At 41.0% G+C, this 19,599-nt stretch overlaps 1 protein-coding gene across 9 annotated transcripts in view; it reads left to right on the forward strand.

Annotated features, from left to right (window-relative positions):
- The first annotated feature begins 565 nt into the window (after positions 1 to 565).
- The window catches only part of kif1b (kinesin family member 1B), a 60,962-nt gene continuing 41,928 nt past the window's right edge, over positions 566 to 19,599 (forward strand). For 5 of the 9 annotated variants that reach the window (XM_084917497.1, XM_084917499.1, XM_084917502.1 and 2 more), the window contains exons 1-2: positions 573 to 873; positions 2,073 to 2,228. In XM_084917497.1, the coding sequence (XP_084773623.1) occupies positions 2,123 to 2,228 (106 nt within the window). In that variant the 5' untranslated portion in view covers positions 573 to 873; positions 2,073 to 2,122. Of the gene's footprint in view, positions 874 to 1,432; positions 1,549 to 2,072; positions 2,229 to 19,599 lie in introns of those variants that run through there. The other 4 variants (XM_084917503.1, XM_084917504.1, XM_084917505.1 and 1 more) reach the window with 3 other exon arrangements.

The following is a 19,599-nucleotide window of genomic DNA, read 5'->3' on the forward strand; positions in this document are numbered from 1 at the left end:
TCAAACCTGCCTCTTAATGGTTCTGCCAGAGGTTCCCTCCTGTTAAAAGGAAGTTTTTCCTTCCCCTTGTAGCCATGTGCTTGCTCAGAGGGGGTTGTCTGATTGTTGAGGTTTACTCTCTATTATTGTATGGTCTTTACAATAAAAAAGCGCCTTGAGGCAACTGCCGTAGTCATTTGGCGCTTAATGAGTAAAATTTAATTGAACTGATTATATTCAAACACAGCAGGAAATGTATTTGCTCATTTTATTTTGTTTTATGGTCAGTGACATGTCTTGTGCCTGATTTAAGGCAATTTATATTAGCAAAAATATAAATAATTTGGTTTATAAATTCGTGATGCACGGAACAGTTACGTCGCTAGGCGGCGATCTTTGCGGTAACCCACGGTGCTGCGGGTAGCGGTAATGAGAAATCCTGCAGTGTGGCGTCACGGGCGAAAAAAAGGGAGCGACACCCCACCTATTCCCTCCCCCTTCGCGACCCCGAGTCACGCCATAGGCTCTTCGCCGCTCTCTGTTTGCTCATTGGCCCGCCAGCCTGTCCGTGAGCGCGCTGAGAGGGAGTTGACGTAATCTCTTCGGTAAATCAAGACAATCTACCAATTCTTCTTCTCGCTAGTGTGCAGATAGGCGTCCGCCGTTTATCTGTAAGGGAGACTTAAGTAGTCAACGAAGTGGCCGTTTCCAAATACAAATCCTTCCACCGGAGGATACCGCTATAATGGGTGTTTTTCACGGAAATGGACTTTATAGCAGGTTCCTTGCGCACAGATTCTGATAGAAACAACACATTTTGACGCCTGCTAGCTAGCGTTAGTTCTCGCCACTGTCCGGTGGTTTTGGTTTTGTCTTTTGCAAGAGTCTCCAAGCGTAAGTATATATTTTTTAAAAATAATATATTTATATTTTGGGGGACTGTTGTGCACTGGGTTGTTATTACAGTTTAGTTCAACGATGGATAGGGAGCAGTTGTCTGTGTTAACTAATACATGTCCGGTGGTCAGTGGACCTCTACGTGGCCATGGTTGCGATAACACAAAAGAATTAAACATATATATGTACTTAATTGTTACAGTATATAGAATAATTTGTTTATAGGTTTAGTTGATTATAGTTGGATAGCTGTTTCCGTTAGACTGTAGGTCGTAAATATTGAAGTCGGAGCCAATAACATTTAACGGGTTAAAGCTAGCTTAAAATAGAAAATATAATTGCTACTGTTGAAAGCTTCGCCTCTGGTAGGATTTAACGTCAAAACGCCTTTAACCCTGCCGGATAGGGTAAATGTGAACAATGTATCCAGTCTGGGCTGCTAAAATAAGCATGTAACTCCTCCCTTGCACTATTCCCCAACATGCAGCGGCGGAGGATTAGCCTACTTCCTAATATCAGCGAATGTGATTTTTTTTTTTAAAAGGGGGAAATTTAAGCTCTTCGTCTGCACAAAATGAACAGTGTCAGATGCAACAGACAGGCCCTCGGTTAGCTGTCCCGCTGTAGCTCACGCCAAATAGGGGAGATAGGATTTCATGGGCGTATGCTTCGGCAAGTATGGCTGACTGCAAGTACATGGAAAAACATAGGATATTTAGGCTGTGTAGTCACCGGGTGCGGGTTGTATAGCCTAAATGGACTGTAAAAACGATGGAAAGTTGTGTGGTATTTTAACGCCACGTTATTTTATGCATGCAACAATCGTGATTTGTGATCTTCGTATTTTGTTTTCGGCTATAGCGCATTTCACGTAAACTGTGGGTTTATGATATAAATATAAAGGCTTCCATCCTCTGTTTGATTTGCTAAATGTATGATCGGCTGCTGTTTACAAAATATTAAAGGCTTCATCGGGTTTGGTCGGCCATATTTGTTGTAGGCTGTTATGACTGAAAATTGGGAGGGGGTGGACTTTCATTGTGTTTGATTTACATTTAGTGAAAACAGGCTCTGCTCCTTTTCACTATAGCACTTTTGTTTTATTTTTAAAGAAGGAAGCAAACATTGTCTGGCTTCACTGCATCACTTATTGTTTTAACTGAGGAGATGCACACTTGTTTTTCTGTTTCCTTTAGGAGGGATATACACAAGGGATCTTACAGGGAGACGGACTTGAACTGCAAACATGTCTGGGGCTTCTGTGAAAGTCGCTGTTCGAGTTCGACCCTTCAACTCGAGGGAGATCAGCAAGGAGTCAAAATGTATCATTCAGATGCAAGGCAACACTACAAGTAAGTGGCCTACTGGCACGCATGCAAGACCACCAACACAAACTGGAGGGAAAAAAAGCATCTTGATTTTATGCAGGTCCAGTCTGCAGGAACACTTTGGTGTACCATGCATGCTCCTGCATGTTCTTCCTCCAGGCGTCTTAGCAGAGAACAGTAGAATGAGCAAACTGAATAGTGGACGGTTGGGGACGAGCAGCCTGAAAGAGAATAAAAGGCTTACAGAGTGAAATTCCTCCTCCTCTGGAGGGGTGTGCATGCCAGAGGAGATTCTGTGTGAGAAACACTTAGTTGGTTTACGCTGGGAGACCCAGGGGTCGTCCCACAGCGTGGCCTGCCAGCACCCCCAGTTCAGCTAGGCTTTATCACACGGCCACTGTTTTTCTTTAATGGATGTGTGTGCTGCTTTATAGTTTATGGTTGCGTTATCTCTTGAGTGTACACAAACAATTTGTGAAGAGGTTGTTGGATGCATATAAAACACGATTGGCAGTTAATTATTTACAAGATTTGCATCCCTATTTGAACCACAGTGATTGAGATAGAGATGCAATGTGTATATGTGTCTTTCTGGCTGCTGTTACAACCAAATTTCCGCTTGTGGGACAATTAAAGGATTATTCTTTAAGAATTTTATTCTATTCAAAGTCTGACAGGTTAAGTAAAAATGTACATATTTATAACTTTTCTCATGTTGCACTAATCCGTGATTGAGGCATAGGGAAGGATGTTAAGACCATCTAAGATTTAGTTTTAAGCGAGGCACATCAGCTTTGATTATGTGATAGTGCCCTTATTTACTGTAAAGCATGCTTGTTGACAGTGTTATATGATAAGCAATAGCAGAGCAAGAAGAGAAAACCTGAACGTGGTTTGCAGTCATGTGATTCAACCTGCTTACTTGTGAGTCATCCGTTACTGTGAAGTGCTAGCTGCCTCCTTACTCATGACTCTGTCGTGTGTGCTTCATTCCAGCTGAGCACAAGCTCCACGACGTTAGCGTGGAAGCATTTATTAACCCGCAGTAACGAGACAGCATGTGGAAACAGAAACATGCTCTACCAGCAGGCTCTCGAGTTTTGTCTGTCAGTCTTATATCACCCTCATTAGACTAAGCTTATATGAATCTTCCATAAGATCAAGTGTCCCTACCAGTTATGGCTCACTTGTCCTTTATCTCTCACACTCTACCAAAGAGAAGCTTTGTGTCAAATCCCTAGTAGTTTTACTCTATATCCTTGGGTTTTCATTATGCCAATGTCACCCGAAGGAGCTGGAGGGTGACTCGTGGTTTGTAGCAGAGCTGCAGTGGAATATGCAGCGTTTTTTAGGGGGGTTAGTCAGTGAGTGTGTGTGAGCGAGCGAGGGAGAGGAGTAGGCTGCGGTACTGCCTACTCTGCCTCCTTTCACATGGGCAGATTGCAGAGCAGAAAGGGAGGCTGGCAGGCGGCCATACTCTCCCTTCGTCAGGACTTCATTGCAGATGGTATGCTGAGAATGCTTTGTCTTATTTGGATGCCGAGAGGCCGAATCTTACCTGATGGCTCAGACACGCACAGGATCATACTGAGATCATTTGGCTCGAAGTTTTAAAAAAAATCTGACTTTTTTTGTTGTTGTGGTCGTTGTATTCCCCCAGACTTTCTAAAAGCCATTGTGCATTTTTACTCTAACAAAATGAAATAGACACAGCATTGCCATTTGAACAGTATTTTAATAATCAAGATTTCTATGGTATGTTTTTAACAGTAAGAGGATAAATAGATAGAATTAGTCACATGAGTGTTACATTTACCAAGGAGTTTTTATTTGTCAACCTAGTGTTTTCTTTCTAAGTGATATGTTCAGCGTCCATCTGTGTAAATGTCTAATTTTGCATCATTAAAAAACAAAAATCTAAACATGACTCATCCCAAGTTTACCCAAGTTGTTTGACACCCAAACAGCTTTGGGTATCAAAAACCCAACAACGTAGCCTTTCCAGAAGGCGTGGAAGGTGGCTATGAAACAGTTGGTGTCTGACGTGGTGAAACAACAGCATCTAGAGAAACTTCTAAAATCCATGCTACTGGAAATTCCCTTAAAAAAAAAATCTCTGGTCAGTATGTTATGTTTTTGCCTGTGTATGATAAGCTGTGATGTAGCACTAGCCAGTCAGAGTGTGTGCGCAGTATGGGTGTACTTCTAATGTTTTCACTGGTCTTTGCTTGCATTTAAATTGGGCTGAAGGCTGCCTGACGGAAATGGGATGTTGCGTGGTCAGCTTGTAGGTGTTTGGCAGATGTGTGCGTTATGCCATGACACTCCCCTTATTGTTGTGACTGGCTCAAGGGCATATGTGCCCGCCTGTGTGCATGTGTCAACAGTACAGAGAAAGATGGCGGTAGGGGGCAAGAACTCTGTCTCTTTCTCGCTCTTTCCCCTTTTCACCATGCAGAGAGGGTTGTCAAGGATAGGATGAGAGCAAAGGAGCAGCAAATTGATTATCCAGTGTGCAGGAAATGTGTCCAAGGCCTCTGCGGGGAGACAGAAACAAAGCAAAGGCCTCATTCAGGAGACGCTCTCAGACATACCAGAGCTAATGTAATTATAAAACAGTGACGCGATGGCCCGCTAATTTTGTGTTGGTACTCCAAATGTTGAATAACTCCAGTACACCCAAACTCCGCCTTAATCTGGGGCCTGATGTGTTCTTCACTTCAGTTTCCATCTTGTTATGTAACTCATGTGTTATGTGCCCCTTGAGCCAGTGAGGAGCCACTCACGATGTATAGCCAGAGATGATCAATAGAGCTTACAAAGCACACAGAGATGTTATGATGAAGCATTTTGTCAACTGATTGCAAACCTGCAGTCTAGTCTAGTCGCTGTCTGGTGTTCAAAAATAGTGTTTCTAATGCTTTATCAGTAGTCTACACTAGCCACATTTTCAAGAACGGGATGTTAGACGATATTATCACTTAAGTTAAGAGTAAACAAAATGACCAATTGAAAGCACAAACAGAAGGTCACCACATCAATTAAGCCTTCACCTTTCAGATACAATTCACCCAAGTGTGCTCTCACTATGAGGTAAGTGGATGCTGACCTTACCCTGCAGGGAAGAACGAGCTCAGCTCCAGTGTCAGTTACACATAAGAGGAGGCTCTCATCACAGCAGAAATAACAATGAACCATTTTCAGGTCAATGAAATGCAGTTATTGGTGGGACATGCAGCAAGGAAGGTGGGTTTGGATGTGGGGCAGTCATACTTTCGCTGAACCCTGTGCAGACAGGACTGATTGACCCGATTAAGACCAGTAATCCTTTGGCTTGCCTCAGATCACCACGCCCAGAAGCCGTAATCCTTGTCACCCTTGCAGGTGTATACATACCGACATGCACCCGCTCTAGGGTGTTACATTCCTCATCACTCAGATAGTTCTAGAGCCAAACATTCACAAATGTACAGAGCAAACTTTTACATTCAAACATGACCTCCTAATAAGGAGGAAGGACAGGCAGCCTGTGTTTACTGTGTCACGGGACTGTCAGCTGAGAGGCACAAATGCATGTTATGCAGCTCACCCAGTTTTTAGCTGAACTACTCATAGCAGGTGTCTTACAGAAAGTCACACAGTTAGTGTATCGAGGAGTGTGTTAAACTAGCTGTTGAAGCTAGGGAGACTGTGTGCTAATATTGTTATTGTTACGTCTTAACTCACATTTAACATTGCACTTGGTATTTTTGAACAGCGTACAAGCGCTCTGCTCTAGGGATGGGTATCGTTTAGGTTTTATCCGATACCAGTACCAAACCGGTGCTTAAACGGTGCTCGAACCGGTGCTTAAAGAATGGAGAACACAAAATTGGTCCAAAAACCTCTCATGTTCAGCTGTTTTTTGTAAAAAGATAACAATGTTAGCCTTTTCTGCAGCTATAGGGGATTTATGGTATCACTCTTGGCTGGAAGAAGTGCTTAAACAATGGAAAAAACACAAACTTTGTCCAAAAACCTCTCATGTTTAACTGTTTTCCACTTTTTCTTTGGTCATTTTAGCCTTTTTGGCCAGGGTGAAGAGAGTATCTGCCATCAAACAAGAAGACAGCCGCATGTAACTACGACGGTGTTTGCTAGTTCACCTTACATGCATTAATGTAATAACGTGGTTAGCGTACTCAACGTAAATTACACACGAACAACATTAAGCTACTCACGCAGAGAAGAACGGCTGCTGCTGCCATCATCATCCGTCATCATTTCTGCTACACTGGCAGGGCTAGGGGCCAGGACTCTCCTCTTCGGGTTTTTGGGGGATGTTGCTAACTCCGTGTCCGATAACAGGCACCACACCCGCAGTAGATGTGCACGGTGGGAGGTCTCGCAGCAAGCTATCAAATACGGCGCATTTCTCGGCTTTTATCAAAATGCTATACGTCGTCAGATTCGAGGTGTTACCTCCTTTGACAGTATCACCTTAAAGCACTTGTTGCAGGCTGCTGAGTTTGCATCTTTTGCTGTGAAGTACAGCCAGACTTTTGACCGCCTCGCCTTGGGCATTTTTAATCTGTAGCTCTGCTCTAAAAGAACCTACGTACCTGGGCCCGCCTACTATCCTTGGAAACGTAAAATGATTGGCTAGAATATAGTGTATGACATCTCAGGAAAAAAAAAGCACCGAAATAAAGCACCGAAATGTGCGCTGCTTTTCGGTCTGGTTACTACTGTTTATGTCAGAACCGGTGCCATAATGGCACCAGATACCGGTACCCATCCCTGCTCTGCTCACCCTTACCTGTCCATAAACATATTTAAATTTGTAAGCAAGACACCGACTTTTCATGGAGCATTATTGCTAAGTGCACACTATTTGCCTAGCTAGTGTGTGTAAATAATCGTACTAATACTTGTATAACATCTTTCTAGACAGAGTATTCCAAGTACTTTTTTTTTTTTTTTTTTTTTTTTACAAAAAGCAACATGTACCCATTCAGATAACCACTCATGCAGCGCTTTATTCTGTGCCTTTTAAGAACTTTCTATCATACGCACACTGACTCTCTGATGGATTCATCAGGAGGCATTCAGGATTCACCATCTTGCTTGAGGGTTCTTTGACATATGAAATGTACCAAGTCATAAACCCTAGACCAAGGTACACGCCAAACTTATAAACAGGAAATAGAAACCCTGTAAGGGTCTGATGAGCTGTGCCTCATGAAACCACTGTCATATGTTCTGTGGTTGTCTCCTGTAGTAGTCAAAGCAATAGCAATACTAAAACATCTGCAGTGAATGAATAAAAGCTTCTCTTTTTCTGTATTCTTTGCTTTTTTAAAATGCATATGAGGGAAACCCACCACAGCGTTATAATATTTTTGCCTTGTGGTTCTTCATGACGCTCTGTTTTTGGGGTCAGCTTTGCAAATTGTTGTTAAATGCTGATGTTCTGGCAGTTATTGAAACTGACTGGTGGACATATGTTTGGGACGTTTGAATAGACACGGTCACTTTGTGTAATAGCATGTAGGCTGCTGAATGCTGACCTAGTTACAACAATACTAACCATAGGTTTTAATCAGACATTCTCAGGTACTGGAATCGTCTCTGATTCTCAGATTCTTTTGATAAGCTTCTCTTCATGTGTCACGTGTTTGGCAAATGGCACCATTCTTATTTAAGATGAGAAACAAAGCATTGCACAGAGCCCCGATGGCCTTACCCATTAACACTGAATTATGCTTTGTTAATAAGAAATGAATAAGAACCCACAACAGTGCATTTGCACATGAGGGTGAAGCTTGAATGCTGCCATATTCTAGATGTGGCTGATGTCAGAAGGGAAAGTGTTAAACTCCTCAAAGTGGTTACAGCTTTGTAACTGACCAAGTTTCTTGTGGTTTTCACTTCAGTTTTTGTTTGCTTTTTGGCAGCTAGTTTTTATTTTGTTTCCAGTGTTCCTCCTTTTAAACATTTTACTTTAGTCAACATCAATTTACTTACTCAGTAATCTACATAATTATGCACACTCATTTGCTCAAACTGCAAACAGTTTTTCATGTTTAGCATGTTGTTTGGGCCATAGTCTGTGGAAAATGGGATCCTGATGTCAACTGAAGTGAGTGACACAAGGCATTGTGGGATTTCTTGGTACGGAAACTATGGAAGGAGTCTGAGCAGTAATTTCTCAGACTTAGAAAAACTGTGGACGCAGCGACGCTTGCTGTGGTCGAGCTAGACTAATGAAATATCTTAATAACATGCAGGGCTGTAATGTACTGTGTATTATAAATAAGCCGTGGACTGTCATTAACAGAAGCTACAGCCAAACAGAGAAGAGACATCTGCTGTTATATATCAGCATCATAGCAGATGGATAGAAACACCTCCTCATTAATTGATGCACTCCATCTATTGAGCTGACGCAGCCTGAGATCTGGGTAGAGTTAGCTACTCGTCATCATGGTTAAAGATTGAGCCATGGCAGATTTTACTTTGCTATCTAGAATTTTAGTTCAATAACTGGATTTTTAAAATGGTCTTCTTTGGCTCTCGGGGAGATTTCTCTAAGCCTAAACAATTATTTACCCAGAGTATAACAGATGTCTGCTTTAGAAGACAGATCACTGAGATCACCCAACCATTTTCCATGTTGCCACAGATTAGGCCAGTTGCTTTCCTGTATTTTTTTTGTAATAACCTGTCTTTTCTTCCTTGTTCAGCTTATTACGGGAAGGAGTCTTGTAACTTCCATTGTTGATTATTTATTTGCTTTTTGTTTTTCTGTTTTGTCATATCTTTGTGTTTTAATTGCTACATGAAAACAAAGAGACTTATTAGAAACCTCTTTTTTTACAAACACTTGCAGCAAATGTCATAGTTGGATGACGTGATCCTCGGTTGTAACTTGAGGGCTTGAGGATCAGCTCCAGATGTCTTTAAGCGTAGGTATTATCAATGCCATAAAGCAGTACATCTGGAAAAGCAGCATACCTCCTGATCTCACGAGGTTTATTTTTCTCACATAGCACACTAGCTAGAAATTTGCCAAACTCATTCTGTACTTATCTTATGGTTGTGTTTTTTTCCATGCATCCCATTGGTTAAATTCTATCTACCTCATTGTTTTTAGCTTTTCAGCCTGCGACAGAGATCAGAAAATCTGAGTGAGCCTTTTGCAGAAAAAAGTGGGATATTAGAGGAGCTGACTGGTAGGGGGAGGGGGTGTGCAAACGCAGCCGCAGCAGAGAGACAGTGAAAGTCGTGCATGAGCACACTTCACGTGTAGGACAGCGTGAGGCAGCATCACATAGCAATACATCGTGAGGTTTTGGTCATAATTATGATTGAGGCTGACCGTGCATGTTTGTAGCTTAGCTACCAGTGAAGGGAGACAGTGCCATCATAATTGGAAGCCTGTGTTTGCATTTTCACTTCATTATTTAAAATACAAAATGCGAACAGAAATTAGTAGAAATTGAGAGATCTCTGTATTTAGGCTGGTTCAGTTGTTTCTAACTCTCCTTGTTTTTCTTAGCACTGAAAATATTTCTTTATCACTCTGCTTGTCTCCCTCATGTTATTGCATGATGGCTAAGAAGAATGCAAACATTAAACGTCTGCACAGGACAATCAGCACATGCGGGGTTCAGAGTATAGGGTGATGCTTTTGTGCTTTCATTTGATTACCTGCACACCACATAACCAGCAGGTATTTCTTTAAATGTCTTTGCGTTCCCAACAACCTGCATCCAACACCATTCATCTCTGACTGGCAGCCAAAAAAAAAAGCCAAGATAATGGCATGTTTGTTATCATGTTCCGTCAGTTCTTGGCTTGCTCCTCATCCCTGCTCTTTGGTTCGGTGCTTAAGTTGACTGAAATGGTCAGACTTTCCCACATTCAAGAAAGTGAATGTGTTTTTAAGTTTTTTGCCCTCACCGACACAGCTCTCTTTCCAGACTGTGTTGTTTGGTTTCCTCCCACAGTCTGGGGCTGAATTCAGAGGCAGCCCAGGGAGCTTTGCAGTCTGAGCACGAGTAGCTTGTTGGTGGGCACATTGCTCCCTGTGTATTATTCATGCGTCCAGAGTGGAGGGATTGGCAGTGTAATATTTTTGAAACCTTAATTAATCAGGCGGGACAGCTGACCCATGACTAGGTCAGGTACTGGATTCCTTTGCTGGGAAGCTAATGAAGATCATTGGAGTGTACACCCACTCATGGATGCATATGCATGCAGCACACAGACTTTCACACATCACTTTTGTTCTCTGCAGAGAAACTGTTCTGTGAAAGGTTCACTCATCTAATGTTAACATGAGGCATCAATCTCTGCTTAACCCAAATGTTTGGTTTTTTGAAAGATGTACAACAAAGGAAAAGAAATGTGAGGTTTTCACTGATCCATGCGCCTGCTCGGTGTTCATGATGTCACAATGCGTACAGAAAGCCAGGGAACATTTAAAGTGAGATTTGTGTTGCAGAGTAGAGGCTAGTTAAGGAAATCCAGGTCACTGCTCTGTAAAATAGGAGCTTGTTGTGAGCAGTGCTGTCTTCCCCGTGTCTGCACAGCTCGGTCTCCACTGTTGTTCCCACTGTTCTTGGGCCATATGATAATCTGAGCACTGAAGAGATGCTCTGAGGATTTCTGCACTGAATTTTTTCTTTTTCCTTCTGTCTTTGATTTGTTTTATTTATTCCCCCTCTTTTTAAGCACAAATTCAAATATGCAGATTTCTGGAACTGGATTCAAGGACCCTAAAACTGATGTGACCCCAAAACTGATATAAACATTGTCTACTGACATCAATAAATGTCATGTTGTGTGGCTCCACAAGCTGAATATTGGCTGCTTAAACCATTGCATCCCCACTGTTTTTAGACAGACTTCAGATGTTGCTCTATCATGATTTAAATATAAAAACAAGTAATGCTGCACTGCCGATCCATTCATTTATACTTGTCAAAGAAACTTTCCTTTCTCCAGGATTTATTGTTTCTGACGGTAGGGCACCGCACTCATGTTAAAGTCATAGGTTACTGGAGTTGAATCAGCCCCTCTCTCCCTTTTTTTTTTTTTGCTCTTCTAGTCATTTTTACGACTTTTTCAGCTGTAATTTCATGTTTTATAGCATCATCTGTGTGTAAATGTTATTAATTAATCACTGCTCTAACTCGCAGTGTTGATCACCTCAGTTGAGTTGACATTAAAATCTTGTTCTGTAGTGTGCAACCAAATTTTCTAAAAATTTAAACTTTAGAGGAACTGCTTTCTCTGTAAATATTTTCAGATCCTCTTTTTTTAGTTGAGCACGTGCAGCTCCACGGGCTTATTGTGCCAAGATTAATGCAGGAAATATCCAGTGCTCTAAAAGTAAGTGCTATTTTTAAATCGGAATATACCAGACTCTTTTAAAGCTGAGCTGGACGTGCTGAACTACTTCTCGGCACAGGTTGTCATGGGAAAGACCTTTGACCTTTGAGGCAGCACCTGCACCAAGGAGAATATAATTCTTGGAAAAGCGGTGCCTCTTGAAGCTGTGAAAATGGCTGAAAAAAGCTAATTAAAGGTCCTGGAGTAGAGCAGGGCGATATGACCAAAAATATTTATCACGATATACAGTTGAAAATTTGCGATAACGATATAACTGACGATATAATTGACAATAGACAAAATACTTTACAACTCCACAACTTTATTAGTGCAAAAAAAATAAATAAATATGTGCATTAAAGTTATATAAAAATTTAACAGTGCAAATGCAAATTCCTTGCTGACAGTTTAACCAAAAGGCATTTCCAGAGGAAATTGGCCGACATATCCTGAGCATAACAATGTATAATATCCACAAAACTTAAGAGGTTATACACACACAATACGGTAATATTATGTTGAAGCACAGTACGTATCACTCCGCGAGGCTCCTGCCTACGATAGCCGTAATGCTCCGACAATCCATCAAGCGGTGTGGCTTCGTAGCTCAGCAAAGTCTTACTAAAACATTTGACAGATTTTCGAGCGCCGTGTACCACAGAAAATCGTTTCGAGATCAGTAAACACAACCAGAATTCATACATAAGGCCCACTGAATTATAAGGGGCACTTTTGATTTTCGGAAAAATCAAAGGATTGATTTTAAGTGTGCCGTATTTTCCAAAAAACACGGTAATAACGGCGGCCCGCTAGCATGCTCTACCAAAAATAGTGGTTTGTTGTGTATCTGACGGCCGAAAGCCAAACCAGTTCCACACCACTGAAGTTGCAGCATTTTTACAAACCAATTCTGGTTCATCCGTTTCATTCAACGATCCGCTTTCGCCCATCTCATTCTCTGTCGCCGCCATGCTTTTTCCACCATGTGCGTATGAAAATAAAGGCACTGAGCATGCGTGTTTTACCCATATTCTATCGCGATATTTCATTTTCTTATCGTTGCCCAACATTATACTGGTATTACCGTGAATGGTATGATATGGCCCAGCCCTATCCTGGAGTATGTTCCCAGAGTTTAGGTTGACATACAGAGTTTAGGTAATTAGAATTGAAACCTTTTTTTTTCTTTCTTTTTTTAATTAAAAAAAAAAAGAATTTAGTCTTATTTCAGCATTGATTTCATTTAACCCTGCATGCCACCACCTGTGAGGCTGCCTGGCATCCCTCTCTCTTTGTTGTAGTTCTGTGTTTGTTTAGCTCCTGAATGGAGTCCTGCTGGCCTTGCATGTTTTCTCTATCTGGTGGCTTCTAGAAGCCTCTCTTTAGTCTCTGTTATCCTGGACTCAGTGAGTCCACATAAGCTGCTAATATCAAGAGGTAGTTGGAGCACTCGCCAGCTATCAGTGTCTGTGGGCTCAGAGCAATGTATGGTTTGGCTACAAGTTCAGCAGAAAGGTTGGGCGGCTGAAATCTGTCCATTCCTTCCTGTCACTGACAGTCTGTCGGCATGCTAGGCACTAACTGCCATCTGCTGCTGTATAAATAGACAGTCGTCAGAGCTGGAACAGCTGGCACATGGGCCGGCCAGGGCTGCGCTTCTCCCACTGCTTTCTAGCTAAACGGGCAACTCCACCTATAATCAGGTTACGCATGTGGGGCTTTTTTGTTTCCTTTTGGAACAACTTTTGTTAAAAATGTATTGATTCAAGATTTTCAGCAATTTCTTATTTCTCACCATGCTAACAAGAAACCCAGTATCCTAAATTGGGGCGAGGAATTAAGAGAAAGCCTGTTACCACATACATGTATGCATATTAAGGGAAAAAAAGCATACTCCTACTAGACTGCCTCTCTTTTCTCTCTACTATCACTCAAAATGCTTTAAAGAAATCCTCTTAAGTTGGTAGGTGGTGGGATTTATATGTGATAGCTCAGAAACAGAAAGTAAACAAGGGCTTTTTTTTTTTTTTTGCACTACATGCAAACACTGATTTCCTGCTCAGACCATATTTCATCAGATAACCTAGGCACATGTATTGAATGCATTTAAAGCTTGACTTTTAGAGCATCAGTTAAATAAAGCATGCTTTTGAATGGAGCGCTGTTGTTTTACATTTGCTTTTAAGCTAACTCCAGTCACTTTCCAATGAAAACACTGAGAGTATATATTTTTCTGAATGCTTTTTCTTCCCTAAAAAAAGAGAGGGGGGTAGGGCAGTGTGAAAAGGGTCATTGTCACATAGGGGACTCGGCGCATAGAGCTTTGTCATAACAGATTACCTAATGTGTTTTGCAGGCTCTAACCCTGCATGCAATACCCTGCATTCAGTGCTTTGTTCAAGTGTCTTCCTGTGCCTTTTTTCCTCTCTCCTCTCACCCAGTAGAAGAATGACGTGATCGGACTTCTGAGTAGAAGCTGAGATGCTTTTAGTGCCTTCCTTTAAAGTTCCAGCAGTGCCTCTGAAATACACTCATCTGATCAAATGAAAATGTCTGATTCTTTCATGAATAGAAAAGTTTGTTGTAGTTTGTCTGAGTCAGTGACTGTGATATAGATTGTTTTAAAGGGTCATGTCTCCTTGTAAGAAAAACTCAGCTCGCTGCTTGGAAAGTTAAGTTTTTTTTTTTCTGGCAGAAGTATTTAACAGAGGCATATTAATTTGCTGTGTCGATATTTTTTTAATTAAAGGCCACCTGGCAACCCACCCTGACCTTACATGAACGTCACTGTATCCAAGGGGGGTAATCAAGGTGTACGTTTCTATTTTGGAGATGTTGTATGTGCTGTGTTGTGGCTGCGACGAGCTCAGCTGTTTGCAAATGTGCGCTGCAGTGCTCAGACACTACTTTTAGCCCTCAGCTTTAAGCCGCATCCAGCGACAACTCTGTCACCTGTGCCGCAGCCCTGGTAACCGAGCCATCAAACACACTCTCCTAAATACACTGGATGCAACACGCAGAGAATTTCTGTGGCCAACTCAGCATGTACCTCATCCAAACTTGAGTCTTGCTACTTGAGAGTGAACAGCTATATTAGCGTTACTGTGGCACTGCTCACATCGTTGGTTCATGTCAACAGCTGTTTCGCTTCACCATTCATCCACAAACTGACACAGGTGGGAGGCTGTAGTTTGAAATAAGTGTACACAACATTTTCTATTTCTCATGCAATACCTCACACTTTTTACCAAAAGGAATAATTGTGTTGTAGCATGAAGCAGCTGTGATTCTTATCCATACTGCAAGAACCACACGATGAAGTGTCACTTGACAACGGTGACCTTAAATGGAGATTTAATATTTTAAGTGAATATACTTAAAATATACCTTTTCCCTCAAGTCTTCTGTATAGAAAATGAATGATACTCTGCGACTTCAGGTGTCATAACTGCAGGCAATGGGAAGTAGGCCGCACTCAGGTCAAGTTTTCTCAAATTCCCGGTAAGCGACTGAAGCAACTACCAATGAAAGCGAAGATTACCGCTAATTGACATATGACCTGGTAGTACAATAGAGGGTCACCTAGGCAACCAGAGCTTGGAGTATGTGCAAGCGACCAGCTGTCAACTTCAAAGTGATGTATGACAAATGAATCTCTTCCAGTGTGAGCACAGCTGAATGCTTAATTTGTGGATTTGCCATTTCATCCATTTGTGTATGTATTTGCCTGTGAAGGCGAGTTTTCAGCCAAGGTTAACATGCTTCCGTGCAGCGTGTCGAGCAACGAGCAACGTGTGATGCTTTGCATCGATCAAATGTTGATTGATTGAAAAGTCGACCTGAACAGGGAAGGAAGCGACAGCAGATCTCACCAGGAATGATGCAAAAAAAAACCAACCTAAACTGTGTGTTGTATGTTGCTATAACAACTCAGTTTCCCTCTGGGATCAATAAAGTTCCTCTGATCTGATCTCAATTCAGTGCTGGCTGCATCTGTGTAAAACATACCAGCTGTGGACGTAGAGGATGCAGCAGTTTCACTGTCAGACTTTGTTGCTGTAATGTTTTAGTTTACCCTCTCTGTCTCTCTGGCTTTTTATACCAATGCAGGGTGTTTCTTGGGGGGGTTGTTTGTTTGTTTTTTAGATGGCAGAGGGGGAGAGGGAGACAGAGATTAGGTTTTAAGCGGCATTTCTAATCAGCACCATGATCCACATTATCAGATTATGTTATTGGGAGAAATTCCATTATTGGAACAACAACAATTTTAATTGATTTGCTTCCATCTTGTATTTTACATATTAACTAGCAGAGAAGAAAATCATTCTAGACCCAGAGCTCTACCAAAGCAGAAAATTATTTTCTGACATGGGGTTTGTTTTGGTGAGGTTCCATTATTGTTTTGGGCACCTAGATGTAATCTCTAGAAATAAAAACATCCAGTGACGGTGAATTGCAATCCATTTAAAAATGATTACTATGGCCTTCAATATTTAATAATAAGTAAGAAGCTGGGCGCTAATGCTGTACGCTGAATTTTAAATGTTTCTCTCAGCTGCTATTACAAATGGATTTTCTATCACTAAAAGTAATTTGCCTGTGAAGTTACATGTCATGAGATTATTTAATTAGTAGTTAAGTGCACATGGTTTTGGTTCAACTGGTGTGACCGACATTTTTATTTAGTGGAAAAGAGCAGTCTGTACTCTTGTGAGTAAATATGAATTAAATGTTTGAAGTGATATTATTCAGAAGTGAACATCACACAGATGTGCTTGGATATGCACACAGAGACCCCAGGGATGCGATTAAAATTCCTGTCTTGTTCAAAGAAGCACGTGTTGTCATTCCAGCTGTGCACAGATATTATTTCTCTGGGTTCCTTTAACTTCACCCATTTGTTTCTCTTTCAAAGTTTCCATATGCATTCACCCTAATGTCTTCACCCCCTGCCTGTGATCCCAGATAATCATCGATCAGCTTCACTTAGCAGTCGGCGTATCCTTAGAGGGTTACTGGAAGAGAGAGAGGTCGATTTTGTTCAGCCATTTTAGACTCTGGCTGTTAGCGTCAGGTGAAAAGGGCTAGCTTTTAGTCTCCATCTGGTGCTTGGAGACCTCCTAACAACCTTATTACTGAGGGGTTTTTTTTTCTTTCCTGGTTGGATTATAGACCCCATATTGAGCACTGTAGCACAAAATGTCTGCTGGCAACAACCAGCTGAGGTTGATGTCAGGATGTGGTTAGTTAACTGCTGTTCACCCTGAGGGCTTGTGGAGGGCTTGCATCCTATCAATCCTAAATTCCTAGGAGCTGAAAATGTAAAACCATAGCATTTCGGAAGAGCAAACAGATGAATGTGCCACATAATAGCTTTTGTTTGTCTACGTTTCTCAGTCTTAAGAGAATTTTGACTCCTTTTGAGTACCTCATATGTGTAGATTTGCATGTCATCTGTTAATGTAATCGATGTTTAGTGCTTACCGACGGCGGGATGATAAACAGTGCCTTATTGAGTCTGACATTATAAGTGGCTTAAAGTCTGCAGTGCCACCTGCATGTTGGTTGTTAAGATGTGCAAAGGATTTAAACCTGGAAATCAGTGTTTGATAAATGACTGTAATTATCCATAAACTTGAATTTTAAGAATGTCTAAATAGTTTGTGAGGGCAATAACGGCGAACGCTCGAGACGAGAGAAAAGAGGACAAGATGTGCCGCATCCTCCACGTCTGTGCCCAGTTTGAGTTGTTATGGCAACCAGAATCTGGTTCTGTACCTGTTGCCATGGATGAGAAAGACGGAACGATGACGTTGCTTATGAGGCAGCAGGATGCGTTTGCCATTTCAAGTTCAGGGTGTGACTGTGGCTGAATATTAAGTGGGGGTACTGTAAGTATTATTTATTTCAGTCAGGATTTGTGACTTTTACTAAGTGTGAATCCCTGTTCATGTGCTTTATGAGATGTGTAGGTGCAGGTGTAGGCATGTCATGCTAGAGTGTAAGGGCACTGTTTTGTGATTGACTCCATATAGGATGGTGAGGATAAAACTCTCCACATTCTGCCCGTCAAATACAACCATTTGACACATGCATGTGACACACCAGCCCAACCTTTCTACTCCTGGTAGATACAAGTACCACGACTTTGCGTATTTTCCACAGTCACATCCTGATTGATTGCAGGTATCAATCAAATACTGATGTTAAATGTATAGGTTGTACTCCTGAGTGTGAGAAGAAAGGAGAGAATGATAAATCCACACATGAACAATTTAAGAATTGTTGCCTTTCGTTTTGGGAAAAAAATTAACACAGAAGTGTGGTATGAAAAGAATATGTAGAATATTCAGGCATGGAAAGTTTTTGCTACTGGACGTTTTCTGATTGGATTAAAGCACAACTGCATCTATATAGTTTTTGGGGATTATTTTATTTTTAAGACTCAGATTATTATACATTTTATTTATATTATGTACAGTAGCTCTTCTCAAAACAAATGTGCCATTATGTCTACATTTTGTATATGTGTTCATTGTTATTTCTAAATAAATGTTGCTAAACAATTTTTAGTACAGTGGCACTTTGGGATCACTGGAATGTGTTCTTGTTTACAGATATGCATACATTTTCAACAAACTGTAACTAATAGTGCCTGTAGCTGATTGGCTTGTCTTAAACGGTTAATAAGTAGTCTGCAAAGAAGTAGAACAATATATTTTTTTTAAAAATCATTTGTTTGGTGTTTATGAACAGCAAGTTTCTTAATATACACCGTGATAATGAACATAAAAAGAATGGCACGATAAAATTACACACGTCTGTGTTTTTATGCCTGAGCGAAGCAAACTAGACCCACAGGCCTGCGTTTGTGCTAGTCATTATAATAATGACAAATGAAATAAAACCACATAACCAGAATAATTTGCAGTCCACTCTTCCACTCGGTTAACAAAAATCAAAAATAATTGTCACGGGAAATAAAGTCATTCAGTCCTTTAAAAGGTTTCCTGTTATGCTTTTCAGTTAGACATAATGCCACTTTTTAATTTCCACTTATTTTTAAACAAAATTGGAATATGTTAGTGTTAATGTGTCCAAAGCAGAGAAGTCTAACTTAAAAATACAACCAATAAATCTCAATTTGGATTTATTAATTTGATCCTTAAATCTCTGTGGCATCGGACAAAACACCTGTTATCCTCGAGTAGCACTGATCTTTGTCTCTCTTGGTTCCCTGTACCCTCACAGTCGGACTCGGCTTTATTCATTCAACCACACTCAACCAATTTAAACAAAACAGATTTTTTTAGTTCTCGGTATTGCAGCATGCCACCACACTGTGTGCAGAGGAACAGCCTGAAATGTGAGCACGCAAAGAAGACGCACAAACAAAACTGCTATTTTATTTTTATTTTTATTTTTTTAAACAGGAAATCTTCTAAACAATGGGCACAGCTTATTTCGGTGCCCATTGGACTTGTTCTTGTTCCTCCATCTGTCTTAGCTGTTCTTGAATGTAGCACAGAGCCTCCCAGCTGTTAATAGACTCCAGTGCTACCTGGCTAGCTAGCAAAAGCACCATTAGCAAACACCATTTGCTAACATAAATTCACAAACTGCTGCAAAGCAACAAAAAACAAATCAAACTTGTTGGCGTAGCAAGCATGAAATATCTTGAGAACTCCAAATAGTTTGCTGTTAGCTTCCTCCATGCTGTGTAAGCTCTCTTTCTAGGAACTAGTGCACCCCTGGTCACACACAGCACAGCAAACCAAACATAGAATAACTTATATTTGAATAAAATAGATTGCTCCCTGTTGTCACAGTACCACAGACACCCAACCCAGCTATTTCAGTCGGTATCGAACCAATATCATGAACAAATATTAGAGTGGTGTGGGGTTTTTTTTCTTTTTATTTCTTTCAACACAATGTGTAAATAAAAGCTAGACTGTGAATATGTAACCGTTGCCATTGGTATCCTTTATGTGCAGATGCAGCACTAGTTAGAGCC

This window comes from Perissodus microlepis, chromosome 20 (genome assembly GCF_051167445.1).
Source record: "Perissodus microlepis isolate ML-2025 ecotype Zambia chromosome 20, ASM5116744v1, whole genome shotgun sequence".
In the NCBI taxonomy this organism is placed as follows: Eukaryota; Metazoa; Chordata; class Actinopteri; order Cichliformes; family Cichlidae; genus Perissodus; species Perissodus microlepis.